This window comes from Styela clava, chromosome 7, assembly GCF_964204865.1.
Source record: "Styela clava chromosome 7, kaStyClav1.hap1.2, whole genome shotgun sequence".
In the NCBI taxonomy this organism is placed as follows: domain Eukaryota; kingdom Metazoa; phylum Chordata; class Ascidiacea; order Stolidobranchia; family Styelidae; genus Styela; species Styela clava.
In genome coordinates, this window is record NC_135256.1 from 15,762,031 (window position 1) to 15,784,887 (window position 22,857).

The 22,857-nt window shown below is 35.7% G+C and overlaps 2 protein-coding genes across 9 annotated transcripts in view; one reads left to right on the forward strand and one right to left on the reverse strand.

Annotated features, from left to right (window-relative positions):
- LOC120327493 (uncharacterized) overlaps nt 1–13,515 on the forward strand; it is a 48,902-nt gene extending 35,387 nt beyond the window's left edge. For all 7 annotated transcript variants that reach the window (XM_039393794.2, XM_039393798.2, XM_039393795.2 and 4 more), the window contains 11 exons: nt 2,426–2,518; nt 4,139–4,281; nt 4,997–5,186; nt 7,541–7,705; nt 8,045–8,194; nt 8,519–8,694; nt 8,945–9,179; nt 9,783–9,986; nt 11,112–11,249; nt 11,553–11,696; nt 11,906–13,515. In XM_039393794.2, coding sequence (XP_039249728.2) covers nt 2,426–2,518; nt 4,139–4,281; nt 4,997–5,186; nt 7,541–7,705; nt 8,045–8,194; nt 8,519–8,694; nt 8,945–9,179; nt 9,783–9,986; nt 11,112–11,249; nt 11,553–11,696; nt 11,906–12,388 — 2,121 coding nt within the window. In that variant the 3' untranslated portion in view covers nt 12,389–13,515. The remainder of the gene's footprint in view (nt 1–2,425; nt 2,519–4,138; nt 4,282–4,996; nt 5,187–7,540; nt 7,706–8,044; nt 8,195–8,518; nt 8,695–8,944; nt 9,180–9,782; nt 9,987–11,111; nt 11,250–11,552; nt 11,697–11,905) is intronic.
- Nucleotides 13,516–14,400: 885 nt separating this feature from the next.
- On the reverse strand, nt 14,401–18,620 carry LOC120327494 (pre-rRNA-processing protein TSR2 homolog). 2 transcript variants are annotated; one of them, XM_039393801.2, is made up of 5 exons: nt 18,392–18,620; nt 16,842–16,944; nt 16,092–16,183; nt 15,433–15,555; nt 14,401–14,637 (listed from the first exon to the last, which is right to left on the reverse strand). In XM_039393801.2, exons 1-5 carry the CDS (start codon nt 18,458–18,460, stop codon nt 14,455–14,457), a joined length of 570 nt encoding a protein of 189 aa, XP_039249735.2. In that variant the 5' UTR covers nt 18,461–18,620; the 3' UTR covers nt 14,401–14,454. The 2 variants fall into 2 exon arrangements, with proteins under 2 accessions (XP_039249735.2, XP_039249736.2); XM_039393802.2 differs by having other exon boundaries at nt 16,854–16,944; nt 18,392–18,614.
- Nucleotides 18,621–22,857: the final 4,237 nt, after the last annotated feature.

Sequence of the window (22,857 nt, forward strand, 5' to 3'; positions counted from 1 at the left end):
ACCTTTCAAGCTGTTGGAAATGCTAGTTACAACGCTCTTGCGTTTTAGCAAATCAAAATATTTTGATTAGATATGTTACAAAATACAAACTATCTTGCCCCGACGCAGTATTGTATGTATATACACTGTGAACAGACATTATAGGCTTCGAACGATCTCGTAATCAAACATATTATTCCCTGAATATTGCCCTATGTCAACATCGATCTTCAGTCAAATACAGTCTCGTTAAAATATACTACCTCAGCAGCATCTTTGTATGCAGAACGTATCACGAATGAACATCTTTTTATAATCATTGAAGATATAATATCACATATACTTCGGTTATCAGGTCATTTTCAATGGTGTGTAACATTTTATTCCTGGTTCAATAAAAGTTGTGTTGAGAATCATTTTATAGAAATTTAGCTCAGTCATGATAAAAACAATTAAATGAGAAATAGTCCAAAAACTTGAATAGATTAATGTATATAAAGACAATGGAAAATATGCTTTTGTGATCTAAATGCATCTCACAGCTCATCATATCAAATTTAAATTCTCAAACTCCAATCTTTGAGCTATGACATCATGTGTCATGTATATCAAATAACCATGTGATTTTTCACTGAATGTCAGTTTTAGTGTGCTAAATTATACTCTCGTCACGATCATTTGCCTCCTAAATTAGCTTCATACGGCAATGATTGAAAAAATTTTTTGTTCGAGCAAAGCGGGGACCAACTTGATTTTTATCTATGAAATATACATTTTTACAACCAAATTTCCCATTATCGATTATGGTTTAAACATGATCAGTTACGATTTATCAATGCTATATGCATGTTTTAAACCACCCGGAGAACTGATTTAATACTTTGAAGCACTTCAGCTAGCACCTGCTTCACTCGAGTACCATCCTTTAATAGTTGTTCACGTTTTGTTTGCATTATATTGCCGCTTTGGTAGATTAATGGTAAACGTTCCACTTCTACGATACATGGCTAACGTGATTCCCGACAAAATCAAGGCTACAATTGAATCGTGGACATTTTAGTTTTCAAATTGACATTACGTGTTTCAAACCTTTGACAACGTTATTCTTTATAAAAAATGATCCATTGGACACGAGGACGCACACTGTTTGCATATGTAACACATTACGGTAATATTTCAGGCGCCTGATAAAATATAGCATGCCCCTTTTGTGTTGAATTACTCGGTATGTACATTGGGTGTAGTACATCAACTCTACATACTGTTTTCTGACCGCATGCCTCGCCGTGTTATGCGTTTTGATGAATTTTCCTTCCATGTCTACCTAAAAAGACCGAAGTCTAAATATCACTTTGCTCCGAGTGAAGCAATTCTCCTCGGGAATTAATCAATCTATCTATTGTAATCGATGAACTTAAAATTCTTTGATAATGGCAAGTATAATGGCGGATGCGGTTCTGACACGCTCCCCACCAAATACGGTATTAACCGAAAAATTCAGCCATGGACAAGTATGGCCTAAAAATAAGGAACAACGTTAAATGTTCATCGGGTGTACCAAATCAATATTCAGCCTTAGGTAGTCAGTCATAATACCTTTGGCGTAGATATAATAACGTATAGTATTTGGGTTTCATTATAAAAATGAGATATAATGCTCCGGTGGTCTATAATTTAGGGCTTTCTCGATATTACGTTATTGTTATTCATGAATAAAATACCAGATATAGTTATTGCGTAATTTTCGCTTTGGCTGTGCATCAATGTACTGAATAGAGAAGAAATTATGCTTTTGACGCTATATTAGGGCGACCAATAACAAAACGAACATATGATGTATGTCTATGTTTTATATAAAATTTCTCTTAACCCCCAAAATTGCGCAAGTCGAACATCAAACAAACGATCAATGATCGCACAGGATAAGTAGGTTTTGTATCTTGATTCAAAGCCAAACGTTAAGAATCCTAGATAAAAACATGTGCGGATTCCTTTTTGATGAGCTAAAGTTTGAAGTAGTCTGAACAAATGGTACTTCATAACGCCTCGCTTAATTTTCAATTCCATTACTTCAATCGACAGGTCGGATTACCACGCAAAAACTTCAGATTGTGCAAATAACAGTCCCTGGTTTCACCCAGTTCAATCTTTCCAATTTTCTATAAAAACTTGGCGATTATTCATTCTTTTGTACTTTTAGTAAGGAGGACCCTATCTCTAATTACAAATTTATATACGAATATATATTTATATCAAATCAAAAATGAAGTTTATAATATGAAGTCATAATGCATCTCTCGACTTGTGTATCTTATTCCTATAGATGGGTATTTTGTCATTTGTCTAGTCCCGTTATCATTCCTGACTTGTAAATGAGACCCGCGTTATTATAACTTCATTTCTGTATGTCTTATGGTGTTTACTTCAAATTGTTTTGTATTTTTAGCCTGTGCCACTGGAGGTGAAAATTCACAATATTGCAAAAGAATTGCTATCGACCGAAGTTACATATGTCGACGTACTATATTTAATAGATCAGGTAAGTAACATATATGTGCAATAGTCCAGTCTACTAATGAATAAATGTGTTTAGATTCGAGTAAGAATCATTGTGTGGACAAAGACCGTAAACTTCACCTACATTTACAGTGCAAAAATTAGTGGGGAATTCGAAAGCCCATGCAGTCCAGTAGCTACCCACGCGCGCAGATGTATTCAAGTAAAACCCCATAAACTATCGATTTCATTGACTCATTTGTTCGATTTGAAATATTAAAATTAAATATACTGAATTCTAAATTACCGTATTGTCTCGCACAATCATTTGAGAAATTATTCGCCGTAAATATGTAAACGCCACAGCGCCATTATTTTCCAATCAAGACGATATCTGTTTATCCCAACAATCGTCTCGCTTATGCCATTTTCCACTGATTAGGCTCAACTAAGCATGGCTAGTGTTCAAGCGCTATTTAGGCCGTGTTACTGCCTTGCTCGGGGAACATCCAATCATAGGTTGTGTATAACATGAAAGCATTGGGTTTTTTAGTTCTTGCGTCAGGTTGGTAAAATTAGGAACGTAATCTTGAACCGCCATCTTTGTAGACTAGTTTGACTTCGTGGTGTAGAATATGCGCCGATGTTTTCCTGGTATGGTAATAAACAAAATCGTTGAAGAATTTGATGCGTGTGTGAAAAAAACTGATCGCCTTCAATGCCGTTGAGTCAAATTATTTTATCGAATCAGAATTTGATGGTGTTAATTTATATCAATCGATATCTGAGCGTTAATCATAAAATTTGCAAAAGTTGAGTTTGATGTGCTTGGAATAGACATAGCGAAATTTTCCTGTTGGATAATTACTGGGTAAACTCTATTTTTTAATTTTCCTCAAAATTTTGTATTTTTTGTTAAGGATATCTAAATAGGTTGGTTTTGACAAAATATGAAATCAAGCTATTCAAATAAGGATGGTTTTTAAGACGTATTTTCTAATCACCAAGAAAAATTAGGTATTCCAACTCTGTCTTTAGTGCAATTTCTTCTATCAAGAATCTTACCACATATCGCGCACAAGGTCACAAAACGTCAAAAAGCGATCAAAACACAGTTCAAACCACTGGTCGTCGCCGATATTGTTGCGTCGTCTGCAAAAATTGAATAGGCCAATTTATTGAGCTTTGTATTGGGTTTTTGTCTTGACAAAACGACAATTAAACTCCTTGTTTTATGAGAAAATTTGAACAACCGGGTTATTTTTGTGATGTTGTTTACTTTTCAATAACGCATGTGTCTCGACTATGTGATAGTGCATGGGAGTGGACTGCAAGCCCTATCTGTTTCTTTCTCATATAATAAATATCTTGAGTCAGTATGTGATTTTGAACACAAATAAACTTAAATTAGACAATGGCGTAGTTCAGGTGTATAGAGAAGCAAATGACATTTTGACATTTCAGAAAATCGAACAGCGAATAAATATTTATTGAGTAATCAATTTGTACTACATCTATTTTAATATTTTCTTGCTCACCTTTTTCAGTTATTTTCTCAATTGGTCAAAACTCATAACTCAGTGTGTGTTGTATTAGTGCTATATGATAGAATCTACTATTCCTACATCTAGGGATATATATTAATTTTTATCTTTTACTTCAGATTTTCCACAAACGTGTTCTCGAGGCCATCAACAAGAAACAAATTCAGTCAGACGTAAAAAACATATTTTCAAATGTATCGGCAATTTATCAATTCCACAGTAATTTTTTGCTTCCTCAGTTGAAGAAAAGACTTGAATGCTGGTGGGTATATTTATATTGCTAATGCCTTGCATTTAGAGACGACAATCAGAGAATATTGTAACTATGCAAACCGAAACCTGCGCTTCGAAAGCATCGTCCATACCACTGGAAACCTACTTCCCATTTATATGCTTGGAGTAATATGCTAATGTATTAGAAATGTTAGCAAGTCACAGTACCAGAAAAGTAAATTGGTTTTGAAGATACCAAAAGCGATGTGAAAAAAATTGGGGGGCAAATTTCTCAAGGTGTATAATAGCAGAATACTAGTAATAGACATTATTAGTGCGGAGCTTGGATTTTAAAACGATCGTTTAAAGTTACATTGTGGTTAACTTGAGAGGATAAATGTGCCAATCGGTAAATGCTGAGGTGGTGTCGATTTCGCTTCCATTCAGATCTATCGAATTACGTTCCTACTTTGATTGTGGTTGCGTTTTCTAGTATTATGGAAATTAAAATCCCCATGAGAGCTAAATGCGCTATGCAGCCTATGCGCTGAATTGTTAATAATAAGTAATAGATATATTTATCTGATTGTGGTGATTCGCTAAATCACTATTTGTTAATTTAGCCTTATTAATAATGCAGTAGTTTGTCCGCGTTGGTGGTGGTTATTGCGAATCTGTGCATGGATGTGCTCAGAATAGCATAGGCACACAGTAATGGGAGGGCTCACTGTTTCTTTAGACCATGTTCATATTATATTTTACAGGGAAACGAACCCCAAACTTGGTGATATCATGACTCAGGCGGCCCCGTTCTTAAAAATGTACAGTTTGTACGTTCAAAACTTCGATGAAGCTATGAGTAAACTGACTCATTGGTCCGATAAATCGAGCAACTTTGCTGGCATCATGAAACAAACTCAAGCTATGCCTGAATGTGGAAGTTTAACTTTGCAGGTTGGTATTTGAATTCGCTTAAACGAATATCTTCGTAGAGCTGACTGTACAGTTTAGATCTGTGTCTTCAACATAGTAGTTGTATTAATAAACAGTATTTTAACGACAATTTTCGGAAAACTGCCGTTGGGAAGTATCAAGTATTTGAACATCAATTTTTTTTATTGTGATTTGCGGACAACATGAACTTATTTTAATTGTATGTATCACCGTAGCTGACGTGATTTACCCACTTTGGTTCCCATTTACCCACTTTGGTTCCCCATACTCCACTATTATAACAAAATAAAATGCTAAAAAGGGTATTTATTACTGGGTGAATTTTCGAGACGCTTTCGGGGAATTTTTTCACGGTTATATAAGACCTCAAGGTATGAATTCAGAAAACCAGATTCGTGCGACTCCTAATCGCTGATTTGATTTCAGAAAAACAAAACCGAAAACGTGTCAGTTCAGATTTAATTTCACTGAAAATCATATTGTCGTCTGTAACTTACTTTCTGGGAAAAGATCAAGTTTTCGTGACCACTGTAGAGGATATTTATATATATTTCTAGGTCGAATTAAAATCATTATTCAACAGTTGTTCGTGTTTGGTCAAACATAAATTTATTTCGTAGACAACAGGGTTAACTGATGCGCGCCCAAAACCAACGATGGGGTCAAATGTCATTGGATATCTATAAACAAATTAGTCAAGGCACGCCTTGCCGTTGCTTATCATACTTGGTCTAAATATAATTTTGTTACGAAAATAGACAAATTATGTTAGGGACATTGATATCTTACTGCCTTTAATAGACAGTTTGTACATGATTATTGTTTTGGATACAAGTGGAGATGAGTGGGAGGTACTGAATGGTACGGAACAGACAAAGTATAAATTGTTTCTCTTTATTCACTTCCCGATTGTTCAAAATTGATGATATTGTATTGGAATTAAAATTCATTCATGACTGTATTCTCAAAAAATGAGTGTGATGAAGATAACTTTTTCGATGCCCTTGTGTTTAAATTTTGTCCCTCCCACGAAAAGCATGGCTGCATCAAAACTTTCGAAACAATGCGAAAACTTAGGTTTCCGTATGAGTTTTTTTGTATTGTTGCATTATTCCCCTTCTCGTACCGTCTGCACATTTTTCATCTGTCAAAACCACTCACAGGTTTGATTCTGTAGTTGCGACCTTTTCTTGACTTTTAAATCCCCATTAACATGTTTTCACATCGTTAAATTCCCACCTAATGTGTTTTTGGGTTGAAATCAAAACAAATGTTGTTGTTATATTATTTCACATACGTGTTCTACGTTTGGCCAATAGTGTTTTAAAAGTGACCATTTCTCACGTTAATACCCTATAAATGTGTCATTGGGTTGCGCACGGTTTGATCCCCATTTATGTTGCGTCATTTTGGAATGAATATTTCAAATTGTGGCTCATAAAAGACAGGTATAACATAAATAACAGGTCAAAGGATGTTATCGGAAATAACATGGTGTGGGGTCCGACTGACGATATATTCTTTAAAAATTCAATTTTTCTCGAATTAATTTTCTGATCAGGGGCTTTTCACACTCGATACAGCATGAGTGTCTGAACTATACTAAAAAAATTACAGAAGTTGGGGAAAACTACCCACGACCTATTGCGGATATTATTTGTTTATATTCGAATAAGCATCAAAGCAACACATCTTTATAATTTTCCATGGAAAATAAAGGATTAGGTCTATTGATATGGGGGCACAAGTAGACCAATGGCATCTTCCAATGCCACCACGAAGTAAGATGTGGGTACACTAGACTGAGTGGAAAACAAATCAAGTTTCACTTTTCTAAACATGGTGCTAATCGCTTTCAATACCACATGCATCATTACAAAGAAGCCAATTAATTGAAATAAGATACGGGAGAAAAGATATTTTTAAAATTGACAATGTTAATAACAGGTTAGCATTCAGGATTAGGATGTTTTTAGCAATCGTTTTTAACGTGAACTTCCGTCAAAATAATACGAAGAATGTCACCTTTGAACCAGGCAGATTTATAAGTTGCAATGAAAATATATATCTTCATAATTAACAGATTTAAACTTTTATTAAATTTTTTTAAATCAACCGTAAATAGTAAAATAATTGTATTTGGTTATATTTCCCTTTTTTGTTTTAAATTCTGAAGAAGAAATACAATGCAAATCATAATAAAGGTAATACTTTATTTAAAGGTGATACCAAAACGAGAGAAGAATACATCACTTTCACCGAAGTCAAAAATTTCTTTGATTAAGTTATATTAAAATCGCTACCCATTATGTGTAAGGGTACTAAGAACTCATCAGTTTCATTTATACTTACAGCATCATATGCTTGGACCAGTCCAACGAATACCTCGTTATAAAATGTTATTGGAAGATTATTTGAAACGACTTCCAGAGGATTCACCCGACAGACCCGAGGCTGAAACTGCACTTGAACTTATATCAGCTGCCGCCGCACATTCCAATGAGACAATGAAACAGAGCGTAAGTAAATTTCCATGCCTAGTCAAACACTTGATCTATGATTTTAGAACGTCTGATGCAAATGAAATTGACAATATTTTGTATCCCTGCCTAACCATATCGCTAAAACATAGCATTTTATCGCAAACCAGCGATTAATGCAGAAGCAAACGCTACTGTTCTTCGTACTTTGTTCTCTTAGTTAGGGTTTGATGAAGTGAACTTTCTTGATTTGAAGTTGAATTTTATATTGACATGACAAAGACAACGTATAAAATGCTGCAATAGGTCTCATGTTTTTATGTCGTATTTTTATATTTGAAGTATTATGTTTAAAAAATACTGGCTTTAATTCTGCAGGATAAATTCAACAAACTTTTGAACGTGTATAACAATCTGGTTGACATCAATTTGGATTTTGTAAACGTTTCAAGAGAATTGATTCAAGAAGGAAAAATTATCAAAATTTCGGCAAGAAATGGAGAAAAACACGAAAGATATTTGTACTTGGTAAGAAGCTCATCAACTCATCAATCGTGCATTAAATATACATTTATTGATGCAACCTGGATAGTTTAAAGGCTAATATCTATAGGCCCATGCCTGAACGCAATTTCACTGCTAACCGGTATGACAAAGTCAAATAGTTAGTGGATGTTAATGGGCTTTGCCTTCCAATGCTCTCTACATTTGTGAAGTTATACACAAACAATACACATATTCCTTTACAATTTGTTTTCCTTCATATCTGATTATAACTTCAACATCTTGTAGCTTAATTACTGAAGCCTAAAATAACAACCTTTCCTCATTTATTTTCAAATTTAAATGCAGTTCAACGACATGCTGTTGTGTTGTACCCCACTCCGACGATTGCAGAAGAAGTCGTATAAGGTTACTGCCAAGATAGATTTAGACGGGATGGAACTTGTTGCGGACGTCACTAATATGACAATACCACACACATTTTGTGTAAACGGAACTAAAAAATCTATGGAATTTGCTGCCAAGTGAGTGGCTGCTTCTTAGTATTAGTTTGTCGGGGAAAATATGAAGCTAACGTCGATATGAGGAGTAATATCCCATACTAAGCTCTGAATTGTGAAAATCCACCATTTCCTTCTCGTGAATAGCGCAGTATATAAAATTAGCGCAGTTAAAAATTAGTTTTATTAAATATCTGGCTATTAAATATTTCCACTATTATTTATAAATATTTTACAGCACATGGTCACGATAAACAAATCTTTTTTTGTATAGTTCTCCTGAAGATAAAGAAAAGTGGGTGAATGCTATCAACGACGCAATCGATAGTTTCATGGAACGAAAAACGTCTTTTATGAAGAGTGGAAGTCAGAAAAAGAAAAATACGAGCGTTGCAGAAGATACACCGCCACCACAAGTAGCCATCCCAGAACAACAACAACAATTTATACCTATTGATCCCATCTCGCCTCTAGCCAAGTCACCTACACACGTACCGATTAGTTTTGAGGTAAAAGCATGGTGGAATTAGGGTATATTTTTTAAATGAAAAAATGTTGTATCATAGACATCTAAGCGATGTGATCACTAACGTGATTCTTTTTAATTATTATTTTATCTATCCTGATAAAATCCTGAACACAGTATGACCATTACTATGGAATCAATCATATAACAATTTTATCGTGCTTTGTCTAGATTGTGATTGTTAACATATATCACTCATTTTGTCGTATCATTTCGGTTTTACACTTTTTTTTCTGGAAAGCGATTTGAATTCATTGATTTCACTTTGTAAGGCGAGCAGATATTAATAAAAGTGAAACAATAGCTTTAGGCAAAATCTATATTATGTTGACGACCTAAAATTACGTTTGCGGTGATTCGGTTCACGTCCGTCTAGATTAATTGTTGTTAGCTTTCTTTTGTGGCTGCACATCATAATTTTCATCCATGTATTAGTTATGAGCCCAAGATGATGTAAACTTAACGAAAAAATTTACTGCAGTATTAATTTTCTAAACTTCAGCCGCGCAGTGAGTCAATTTTTTTAACACTTGTAAAAATAGGTTGGTAAATCTCTAATACATTTGTTTATTCTTCTTCTTTCCAGGAAACAGAAAACGATGAAGAAAAGCGGATTGAAATATCGTGCACCCCAGGTGGAACACAATATGTTGTTGACATCGAGGAGCATGATCTTGGTAAAAGAGCTCCAAGGTGGATCAAGGACAATGAAGTCACTATGTGCATGAATTGTTCTAAGCCATTCAACAGATTACTTCGCAGAAGACATCACTGCAGAGCATGTGGCAGGGTATGTTTACATGTACGACTTTAACTAGAATAACAAACGAATGTAACGCCATCGCGTAGTTCTTACCCTCATGGAATAGCCCTGCAATCGCAAAACAAAAGGACAACAACAACAAAATATTTCTAACAACAAATTCTTACAATATATTACAAAATTACATGAAGCAAATAACAAAATAAAAAGAATCTTCTTCAAGTAGCAAGCGATCTCGAATTTCCTGCCAACAATCTGTTAATAAGTCGACCACCCAGAAATTTGCTTCTATTTGTAGCAAGATTTAGCATCCACACTATTGCCACAGTAGGAATCAGACTGAGAGAAGTTAAAATTATGATGCACGGTCCCAGCACCAAAGGACTTTCAACGTCATCTCCGATTAACCAAGGGAACGTTATGTGAAGCCCGCGACAAAAACATTGTCCAGCTTGGCTGTTGTAGTTTGCGTCGCTTATCCCGCCATCACTCACTCCGGTTAAAAACTTCACAGTCTCGCCAAATACTTCCACAAAAGTCGCTCGAGCATCCTCCGTTTCGACTCCCGTAGGTGGTACCTCTAATTCGTCATTGTCATTGGTATTTATGTAAGTCGTGGTGAAGACAAGAGCGGCCAAAAGAACCGATGTCGCAACTTTGACTGACCAGTTTAGCACCATGATGAACTTATTCCGATTTTTATCGCAAAATCGAAAATATTAATCCAGCAATTGAGTAAAATCAACGCCAAATAATTCTACGTACAATTTGCAAGAAACGACGTAGTTTTTAATTGCTGATATTCTGGTTTATAAAAAAGTAGGGATCTATTTGTGACGTAATAATGAAATTTTAAGGATGACCAGGCCCAGCCAGTATTATGACGTCACACTTGTAAATTGTAAGAGTGAGTTTTCAATGGGAAACATGGGAAAGCTAAAAAATTACTCAGAATTATTAATCTCGGCAGTTTAAAATATTCTCTGCGTCCCCTATTTTTCACATCGCGCAGTTACAATCGTGATCAAAGGAGAACTTGCTTTAATGGCAATGTGAACCTGTGCAAGTTTGCCTTCCGCGTTCTGAATACCTATAAAGCTTTTGGAATTACCTACTATTATTTGAATCTATAATATGAATTTGAAATTACAGGTCATATGCACTGAATGCTCAGAGCATAAGCTGGAATTGCAATACGATACTGGGAAAACGCACAAAGTTTGCAACAAATGCTATGCGATTTTGACCGGAAGGAAAAACGAAGAAGTTGACAAGAAAGGGGTACTAGAGGTAAACTGCTGATAATTTTACCAAGCATTTATGATCAAGGCACTTCCGCCAACAGTCGGGGCTTCCGACACCAGTAGCATAATAAAGATAGGGTAACAATTACAAAATGGGATCAGACGGTGCTCTGTGCCCTATGCGTAACAAGGTGAGGCGGGCACATCTCGCGAATAAATCGCGATTAGACCGTTCATCATGTCCTTTTGACCTTATAGAAGGATCTGCCGCAAGAGGGCACTTTTTCTATAAACTGACAAATTTTATCCTACCATTTATGGTAACTTGTGAAAATCTGATTTTTGTCAGGTTGAAGCGGATATTGTATCTGGTGATAGCATATTGTCCGAATATTTGCTGTTTTCTGAAGCCGACAAAAGAAAACCTTGGAACCGAGTTTGGTGCGTAATACCGAAAAACGAACTCTGCCTCTATGTTTACGGCGCCAACCAGGTATTTATTTGAATACTATTCTACATCTTTGTAATACCGTGTACACATGTACAGTCTTTTAGCGTCATGTGAATATCAAATATTTTATTAGCTCGCTAGCGGTGTCTTGTGGATTTTCATTTCCAATTGATACCTGAAGTGCATTGTGGAACTTTTTATATTTACTAAATCCACAGATAAAAAAAAACATATTTTCTTCTACTGTTCAGGACGTTCGGGCCATGATGACAATGCCACTTCCGGGTTTCAATCTTGTGGAAGATTCAAGTTTGGATCGAGAATTTTCATTTAAATTGGTGCAAGCGCGAAAAGTTCTCTTTTTCGCTGCATCCAGCCAGGCACAAAAACAGCGGTGGAAGTTTGTCTTCGAAAAGGCAGCAGTCGGCGAAAGTGTCTCCAGAGAACAGGTTAATGAGGCTTCGGAAAGCGCGCAGGCATTACAGAATAAGCAAAATCAGATTAGGGAAGATTTGCAAGAGGAGGTCGCTTCAAAACTTGAAACGACAAACGGGTCCAGACTGAGTTCATCTAGCGCGGAGTCAGCTACAGCTTCATTGTCATCTTCTTCGACCATTAACAGTGATAGCAGCCGGCCTTCAAGCACAATGGAAAAGAACAATTCTTTCTCTGACACCAACGGCTTTAGCCAGCATGACGGTAACGTTATGTTTGAAGGCGAGGTCGAATCGTAGTCTGGTGAACTATAATACACTTTCAAATGAAATCCGAATAAATATAGTTTCTTAAATGCCAGCCCATCTCGACGTATATTTATCAATCAAACTATATTGATATGAGTCTTGACATTTTAAAATGTACTCGTTTTTGCGTAACCAAGATTCTAATACTCTCGTTATATTTACGTTCCTTTTTGTTTTGCCTTTATTACTTATTGCTTCAAGCTTTTGAAGGCCACATTTTCAATCAAGTGCCGAGCTACGATTTGTATCTTTAAATCCATGTTAAACGAATGTAAATTATGTTTGATCTTAATATTGGGATACATTTGTCTGAATGAAGTGCATTATTATCGAAAAGTTTTTTGCTTCATGCGTGTTTTGCGTTTACTGATTTTTACTGCGTTTTCAAACCATAGGCCAAAATAACTATCGGTTGAATCGATTCGACCTTGACTGGATCTAAATACTGAATAAAATTATTGCATTTCTCCATAATAAAAAGTAATACATGTTATTAAACTATTTTATTGTTGGGTGACCAAAATTATCACATACTACTGTAAAGCGACCTACAAGCAATCGACAGTATTTTTTAAATTATTTTTGCTAACATGAAATTCAAATTTTCCTGTTAGGGAGCAATGTCGATAAAACTGTCATGCATTTAATTTATTGAACTTTCACTTTTAACTGGATTTCCAGCTTTTCCGTTGATAATGAATTGCTCGCACAGTTAATATATATACATCGGGACCATACCATAACCGAAAACATCGGGGTCTAGTAATGAAGACTGTTTTGCTTTATAATTTTAATTTATTATAGTTTCTTTATTCACACCTTTTCATTTTAAACCTCGAGCGGTCACAGGCTGGCCATTGTGCTCTCTGACTACTATTTATCATGGTATTTTATATTTAGTGAATGAGTTTAAAGTAGATTAATCATAAACATGCTTCAGATTAGATAACTTAAAAACTGCATGAATATCTTTCATTATGGTATCTTGAATATCTAATCAAGGTTACATCTTAGTGATCTTGTTTCAGTATTTTGTTTGTTCCATTTCACTGTACTTTCGATGTGTAATATTTTGACAATGTGTAGAAAATAATAAAATAATGTTGCCGATAACACCATTCACTGAAAACTGGGCCTGCAGCTGCAAGTAACAGTCAATCAGTCATTATTAGTAAATAAGAATAAACTCTCGATCGCCTCCTACAATTGAAATGTTGCAACCCATTGTACCATCTCTAGCAAAATTCAAAGCGGTCCTGCTTGATTGAACAACACACAACAGCAATTACGACCAAAGTTTCTATTAAACGAGAGGGTTTAACTCCGCAAAAAGAGGAATAAAGTTTAGGAAACTAGAGGTTGTCAATTTTATTAAATGAGCTAGGGAAATCTCAGTTTATAGATAGGATTTTCATAACCAGATGCGAGTTCAGGATCGCATCATTAAAGATTCTGCTTACCTCACTGGTAAAATTAAAAACTGTCTTAACAACAACAGACCATATGCAGAATCAGTACCAGTACAGCACGAAAGGGTACGAAACCCAAAAGAATAAATAAAGTAGGTGAGATTAAATGCGATTGTGCCAAGTCAAATGATTTTGAATAAAAACTATCAGTTTGAGTTCTGAGAGAATCGTCAATTTCCTCTGGTTTTTAATTAACTAATTGAAAACAAGGAAGCAATGCTCCCTAAGTCCAAAACGGAAAATTTTGCCCACAATTTTTCCAAATCATATCCCGCACCAAGCTGGAATTATAACGAACAATACAAAAATAATAGTGTGGCCCGCAACGCCGACAACCTCAGACCACCCTGATTTAAACGATCGCTCGTCATTGTATATGCGGCAACGATAAACTCACTGAAGCCAGCTATCTTTCTCGTACTGACGTAATTAGGAAGACGTTGTAGCGTATCCAGGATTGTAATACAGGCAAAGAAACTGTTCCTGAACAGAACTGACACAATTCCTTTCGCAGCTTAGTCACAAAACTTACAATTCTGCGCAGATAAAATGTAATCGATACGATCAGGCACAAACACATACTATTTATCACTTTCGCCTAGCCCGAGACCTTGTTGTAACTGTTGTCCAACCATCATCATCTTCCTTAGACTTTGAATCACCTTCATCATAATTCATTAAATTACTACTATTTGAAGTGACAGAAGCATTGTTCATTGAGTTTGATAGTGAAGATATTACTTCTTGCTCTTCAACCGTTGGCATTCCACTCTGGATTGAATAATGTAGAAACAGAAAGAGTATCATAATATGTAAAAAAAAGTATTATAGTTTCCATGAACATGAGTATGAAAAACGACCCTGATAAGTCAGGGAGAAGGTTGAATACAACAGGGGCTGGGAAACTGGTATGGAAAACTAGCACAAACATGACGGCTTCAGGTCCGGCCATAGTCTCATTTTTTACCTCAAATCAGGATAGCCTTATCTCCCAATAGCTGTTGATGTTTTTTCGCATGACAAATACCATAAAAAAATCCATCTAAACGCAGTTGTTCTTATTTATGTGGTGCATTTTATTGTGTAAAACACATGACTCGATACAATTTTATGTAAAGTATGATACATAGCAGTTGTTCTTATTTATGTGGTGCATTTTATTGTGTAAAACACATGACTCGATACAATTTTATGTAAAGTATGATACATAATACATGCTCTTTTGAACCAGATGAGTATTCACACCACTGCCAATTAGAACAAATCATAAGCTTGACCTTGGATCAAGACGTATATGGAATATTGCTGTAGGCACATATTTTTGGAAAATGCCATAACTTTGGGCTCTAACTCGCTAGGGCCAATTAGTGGATAGAGAGCTGGTCCTGTAGGTGGAGAAGTCATGAGCTTTCGTGGCATGGTTCGCAAATCTAATACCTACATTTTCATTTTTCAAGGTACCTATCAGACAGCAATATATGTGCAAATATTTAAATATCTTCAGATTATTATATACCGGTATACACATTTTGGCAGGCATTTTCAATACAAGTCAATTGTTCATACCTTTTCACATTGAGAAACACTTTCCGATAAATTAACCTGGGGGAGTGACTGCAATCTTGCATTTAATTCGTTTGTTTTATTTCGTGACCAAAGGTCATATACAGTGACAATTTCTTTTACGACCTAAACAAAATCATATAATTTAGAACACTCAAAATCTAATTATGAATTCTATCACCCCATGAATTAGTTGAATCTCAAGTGGGATGGTTTTCACGAGGTTCTCCAAATTAAAGTCTTCCAATGAAACGAAATATGTGAAAATTGGATGTTCTTATTGCTAGATAATTCTTTCCTGCCAAACATGGTCATGCGGAAGTAAAAGGGAGAAACATTTTTCTTGAGACTGACTTTAAAAATTGATGTGAAATGATGAAGGCTTATATATAAAACACAGGATATCCAAAACTATGCGAATTAAAAATTATATTGAAGTTGAAACAGTGAAAAGTTTGCAGAGTCGTGGCCTTGTGCACAGAAAAATATCTAATCCATGCACCTGGGAAGTATAATCTGGTTGGTCAATTAAGATATTTTTCTCTTTATTTTATTGCCTAGCTCAAACTCAATATTGCTCTAAAATCATATCACTTATTTGAAAAACATGAACAATTAAATTAAATGCTACAAATTGTGAAATTAAATTAAGAATAAATTACCAATGATAAACTATCATCTTCTAAAACAGTATTAAATTCTTCATTCATTATTTGTGATATGAATTCTCCTAATTCCCAATCTTCTATATCATCTGGTAATATAAATATCCAAATAGAAAAAAAAAAAAATAGGTGGAAAATTGATCAAAGATACTAGCATAAATATGAAACAATTGCATAACATCGTGGGCAAACATAGTTGTGTAGGTCAGTATGCAAAGCCATAAATGGTCATCGAGGCTGCTGATCAAGTAAACTGGCATCTGGGTTAGAACAATATTATTGAAATGAATTAGATAAAATATGAATATACACAACTTATATGGAACCATTATTTTATTACTTTATAGTGAGTTTATGATATAGTCCAGAGGTTGTGTGTGGTTTTTACTCTTGGCTAAATACAGGGAATTAAAAGATATGAAACTAAGAGAAGCGATCCAAATACGTAAAAATAACCATAATTAAAGTAATTCCTGTATGACACAGATTCAATATTAAGCACAATGTAAAAATCTTTAAAAAATTCTAAAACCATTAGCTGTAAATTACATGAAGGGCTAAAACTTCAACTAAACCAATTTGAATAACTAAGATGCATACTAAAAAAAAGATCTGATACAATCGAAAATAATAACTTATTGCAGAAGGTTTGACATCCTTATCAATACTTTGTGTTTTGATGTATTCCGAATATAAATATCATCTAACATTGAATTGAAGAAAAAAAGAATAACAAGTCAACATTACATCTCGCTTTACCATTATTCCTGAAATAGTCTTCAATTACCCCAACCATCCATTGAGCTTTTTCTGCACTTTCTGATCCACCAAAGCCGTGAGAAACAGCCAACTAAAAATAGTCAAAATTTGTCATAAAACATGGTAATTTGTATGAAATTAGTGGAGGTTCCATAGTTGTAAGCCATCATAAAAAATCGAAAAAAAGCACAGCGAGAAAGTCTTCAAACCATAGTGATACTGTGATATGATTAAAAACTGACTTGAAAACTCAGTGATCACTCTCTTATCTGAATTTATGCTTGTAAAGATATATGAAAAAATGAAAGTCTGTAATAGAAATAACATGGTCTCAAATCTAATTTTTTTGATTTATCAGCTTCTTGCCTCTCTTCAGGATGAATATACCACATGCTATTTATTTTTTGATTAGGACTTACATATTTAAACTTCTTTGCACTGGATAGGATAGGATTTGCATATTTATCCCGGGGGAGAGGAAAGCCGATAAGACGCCCTATCCATGTGGCGAACCACGGCCTCTCGTCCGGTTACCATTCCAAGTCGGGTGTGGGATTAGTTATATAGTTTGTTTTCGGAAGCATGGACTGTGGTGGAGGAAGCCGTAACCGACCAGCGGTTACGTGAACCACCCAACGACGGCGAGGAGTCCAGCAATCCTCTCGCACATAACCATCCCTGCATGGGATTCGAACCTGCAAATCCACGCAGAGTAATTAGAGGTGCGGTGGCGAGCGTATTCCTAACGCTTAGCCCGTTGAGCCACACCGCCGTGCCGTAGCTGATAAAATGACTTAATCATATGACAAACCACTGCCTCTAGTCTGAATACCAGTCCATGCCAAGCAATGTTCCCTCTAATTTTTTGTAGTATGTGTGCGCAGAAATTTTAGCGTGTGCGCACTTTTTTGGAAATGACTGATATTTGTGCAAAAACCAATGAAGAAATTTCGGCGTTCTAACCGGGTAATAAGTGGGTCAACAACAAACTTTCTCAACCTGCCAATCGAGCACATTGTTACATTACATCGAAATACGTTTGTGCGCAGTAAATCTATTCGTGTGCGCACCCTCTGAAAGCTGTGTGCGCGCGCACACGCGCACACCTTAGAGGGAACACTGATGCCAAGTATGGTCGTTGACCATTTATTTAAGTATTTGTTCCAGATGCATGGACTTTATGGTACCGTATGATGGTGGAGGAAGCTATACCGGTACCTACGGTAACTGGCCAGCAGTTACTTGAACCACCTCACTACGGTACCGTGGGCTGCGGTGCCCAGCAATTCTACTGTCAGTACCGTAATTATCCCCGCATGGAATTTAAAACAGTTACGGTACCAGTAACCCTCAGTTTTCAGTACTGTCAGACTGTAATGTTGCAGTACCGGTAGGCTACTGATACAAGGATACCGGTACAGGTATCAGTAGTTCTGTAGTTGGGCTACTACCAGACTACGGTACCGAGCTGAGATACCTTACCGGTACAGTATTATAGATTAGGTACCGGTACCGCACAGCCGTAATGGAATACTAACCTGAAGTGCAGTCCAACTTTTGAGAATTCCCTGAATTGCTATATAAAACTGAGACGAATTGTCCATCATAGTCCCTTACTTAGGCCTATCTTTTTAAAGTGCTTAAGACAGTGATGATCAGTTACTATACCACAGAACAAAAAAAGTAGACTAGGGGTACTGGTACCGTTTTGCAACGAGCACTATTCGAAGATCTGACTAGTTTGCTAGTTCTGTAGTTGGGACCACGAAGTTGTAACCGCTTCTAAATCTGCCTGAGCTTAAATGACGTACGGCATCCCACGTGAGTGAGAGCAGCTTACCGTCAATCGTCATGCGTATTTATATGTAACTTTCAGGGCTGGGAATGGTTAACCGTAAATATTTGTGTGATATCAACCCTATTATTGAAATATCAGGTAAATAAATAGGTTCGGAAAAAACCTGGTGAAACTAGTAAAGTAAAACTACTTTCTGTGAAAAATACACTCTTGAAACTATGGTATTACTTTGACCGTAAATATATACTATTACGGGTTAACCGATTTTAGATGGTTTTAACAGTTACGATTTATTTTAACTGTTAACTGACGTACATCAACTGTACAACTGTACAAATCATCTTTATAATGTACAATTTCTTCAAAAATTGTTACGTCATCGCAAATTTATCTCCTGTGGCGTTTACTATTAGATTTGTATCTCGTGATATCAACATGATCAAGGCCCATCCACCGGAATTAAAGAAGTTTATGGATAAAAGATTGGATTTAAAGTTTGTGTTTGGCAGTCGTCGGGTGCGGTCGCATTTTTGAATGGCGCAGAAAGATTAGATTGACTATCAACAAGTAAAGGCCGAAATATGAAATTACATGGCAGCATAAAGGCAACATACGGACTAGGGTTAGTTCGGATACCTATAATTTATACTATCCGGATAACGGATATATCCGGGTATTTCGTATTTTAACTATCCGGTTAACCGGATAGTTACTGCTAATTTCAGAGAACCGATTTCACAAGATTTTTTGACTAGAAACCACCACACAGTTCTATGTTGCATGTGTCAATAAATAAAAATTTAAGCTCTGTAATCGTACAGAAGTACAGCTGGATAATATAATGAATTTTTTTTTTAAATACTGTGTCCTTATTGTCTTTCCTTCGACTGCTACGTTATTTTCTCATATTCAAATCCTATGTAAAAATTTATATTATTCTTTTTTTTATGTTAAATTTTTTGGAAGTTTCTTTTGTGTCTAGACTCTAGACTAGAGCATATTTTCTTTAAATTTCGACTCGTACTAAATTTTGGTGTCGCAGACTCACGATGACCATTTTTTTAAGCTTTTAAGTTCAATTAGTTTACCATACACCTGACTTAGATAGAATAGATTTATTTCGGCTGGTATATTTATTGATTTGATTGATACATGGAAATTTGAAAAAAACATATATACCAAAGTTAAAAGCAAGCACATAACATTTGGTCGTGTACCCAAAATTTTGAAATGCTACACAGATTACATGGAATCGGAAGTGTTGTGAAATAAGTCCTCGAAATTCAAACTGATTTACTTCATGATGAAATGCGTTCTTTCGATACACGCAACAACTAAAAGCCACACCCGACGAAAAAGCAACAAACTCGCACCCACCCAACCAATGCTATTCAACTGAATTCGTTTAAGTTAGTCTTGCTTAAACTGTACCTCCACTTCAATTCTAACTTTATAAAGCGAATGAGCTCTTCTAATAAGCGCAATAATCACATTTGTTCTGCGTGTTTTGTGATGTAATAGTGAAGTTCACTCCACCATTCTACGGATGGCTAAAATATAGACAGATTAAGAGTGGAAAAAGTTGTTATTATATGCTCTGGGAGATGTCAGTCGCCACTCAACAAAACATAAAAATCGCTAATGCGCATATGCATCATTTTAACCGCTCTATTATCCGGTTAACCGTCACAATAATATCCGGATATCAGATAGCAAAATAACTCTTGGTTAACCGGATATCCGGTTAACCGCTATCCGGATAATCCAACCCTAATACGGACATCATAACAGAATCGAAAGATGAATACAACAGGGATTGATTCAGATATTTTATTTTGTGACAAAGAGTATGATATACTGCTATTTCTAGAAATTCCGCTTGAATACTGAGTATTCAACTATATATGTGTAAATAGTTTGCAGTGTAACTTACAGTGTAACATTTTTAAACATTCATTTAGTGGCATATTTTTGATTTGTTCTCTCTGTGTGTATACCGGTACTGTTTTAACAATGTTGGCCACGTCAATGTATCAATTAGGCTACAGACCTGCTCACGTGTGATTAGTGTTTTTCCTAATAATTGCTTTTATGAGTGTCCGCACACCGAATTTGCCGCCATGGTTTTGCGTTTGTTTGTATATTAAACCACTTATCACCTTTTCCGCAATGCCCAATCTAGCAATCAGTGTAGTTTTTCATGGCTTGGTTTTTCTTAAATCTTTCATGAGTATGACTATCGTCACAAATTTATTACATTCCACTCCCGACATTATCTTTGCATGAGGTTGTAGGTATTGGTCATTATCAACGTAATTGTTGAAAGAGAGTACAACAGCCCGAAAGTTTATTACTATCGTGTATTTTGTTTTTTAAGTTTGGCTCAAGCCTCATTTAATTGGGCTTGTGTTTTTGTGTGCGTGCTGGTGGGCAGGCACATGAGATACTTCATGTTTTAAACTTTTTTGTAGGTTTTGCTTGCCCTCCAGAATTCTCCATTTTAAATTTAGGTTTGTTATGGAGTTTTCGAAATAAACTATCTATCTATCTATCTTAATTCAAAAGAATATCAATACAGTAACTGCATTGGTAAGGACCCAATAAATATGAAAAATAAGTACCAAAATTGCTGATTATGATAATTTGACAATGATAAATTCAGAATCAATTTACGGTAAAATCATATCGTTCACGATTTTATTGCAAAATCGTCCATTCATTGTGCGCAGTTGATGCTGTTTTTCTTTATGATATCTCAGGGTAGAACTTGCACATCGAACCAGTGGCGTATCATCAACCCCCGCGGTCGCGGGAGGGCCCACAGCGCAAAGGGGCCTAAGCGGTTAGAATTTAGAAATTTAGGCCGCAAACCAAAAGCTACAGTGCAAAACAAGTAATGGACATCAGGGATTGATTCAGATATTTTATTTTGTGACAAAGAGTATGATATTGAATTCGGACTGTCAGCAGATACTGCTATTTCTAGAAATTCCGCTTGAATACTAAATAAGTATTCAACTATATATGTGTAAATGGTTTGTAGAATGACTTATGACCATATCAATGCGCAACATTTTCAAACATTCATTTAATGGCATATTTTTGATTTGTTCTCTCTGTGTGTATACCGCTACTGTTTTAACAATGTTGGCCACATCTATGTATCAATTAGGCTACAGACCTGCTCACGTGTGGTTAGTGTTTTTCCTGATAATTGCTTTTATGAGTGTCCGCACACCGAATTTGCCGCCATGATTTTGCGTTTGTTTGTATATTTTAAATCATTTATCTTTTCCGCAATGCCCAATCTAGCAATCAGTGTAGTTTTTCGTAGCTTGGTCTTTCTTAAAGCTTTCATGGCTTCGTGAATATGACTATCGTCGCAAATTTATCACATTCCACTCCCCACATTATCTTTGAGGTTGTAGGTATTGGTCATTATCAATGTAATTGTTGAAAGTACAATAGTCCGAAAGTTTAATACTATAGTGTATTTTGTTTTTCAAATTTGGCCCAAGCTTCATTTAACTGGGCTTGTGTTTTTGTGTGCGTGCTGGTGGGCAGGCACATGAGATAGGCTACTTCTCATGTTTTAAACTTTTTTATAGGTTTTGCTTGCCCTCTAGAACAGTGGTTCCCAAACTTTTTTGACCATCGCCCCCCTAAAGTAGTTTATGCAACTTCATCGCCCCCCTGCACTACAAAAAAATATAAAGTCAGAAACGAATATATTACAGACCAAATAAGAAGACAAATAATAGTTTATGGTGTTTTTTAATGAAATAGATGAGCTTGGTGTTCTTCAGCGAGTTATTTATTATATCTAAAATTAACCCGTTTACTGATGGAAAGGTGATTTCGTTGTTTTACGAGCAATAGTAGCACGGCTGAAAACCCCTTTTTCACCATATAATAGATCGAAAATGAAAGAATCCAGGGTTCTACCTCCTCAAAAACCGCCGTGTACTCTTGCCTTATAGCATTTCACTTCCTAAATTCACCCCATTTCACATTAAAATAATAAAAACAAAGTTAATTTTCCCAAACTTATAATAATGATTTTTGTACATCTCATTCATTCGTACAGCCTGATGACCCGCACCAAAATATTTCGGAAAAATTCATCCCTGATTCCTCATCCTATCACGGCCTCCAGTTCGATCACCATTCCACAATTAACCAGCCATTTGTTTTTGATTCATTGAC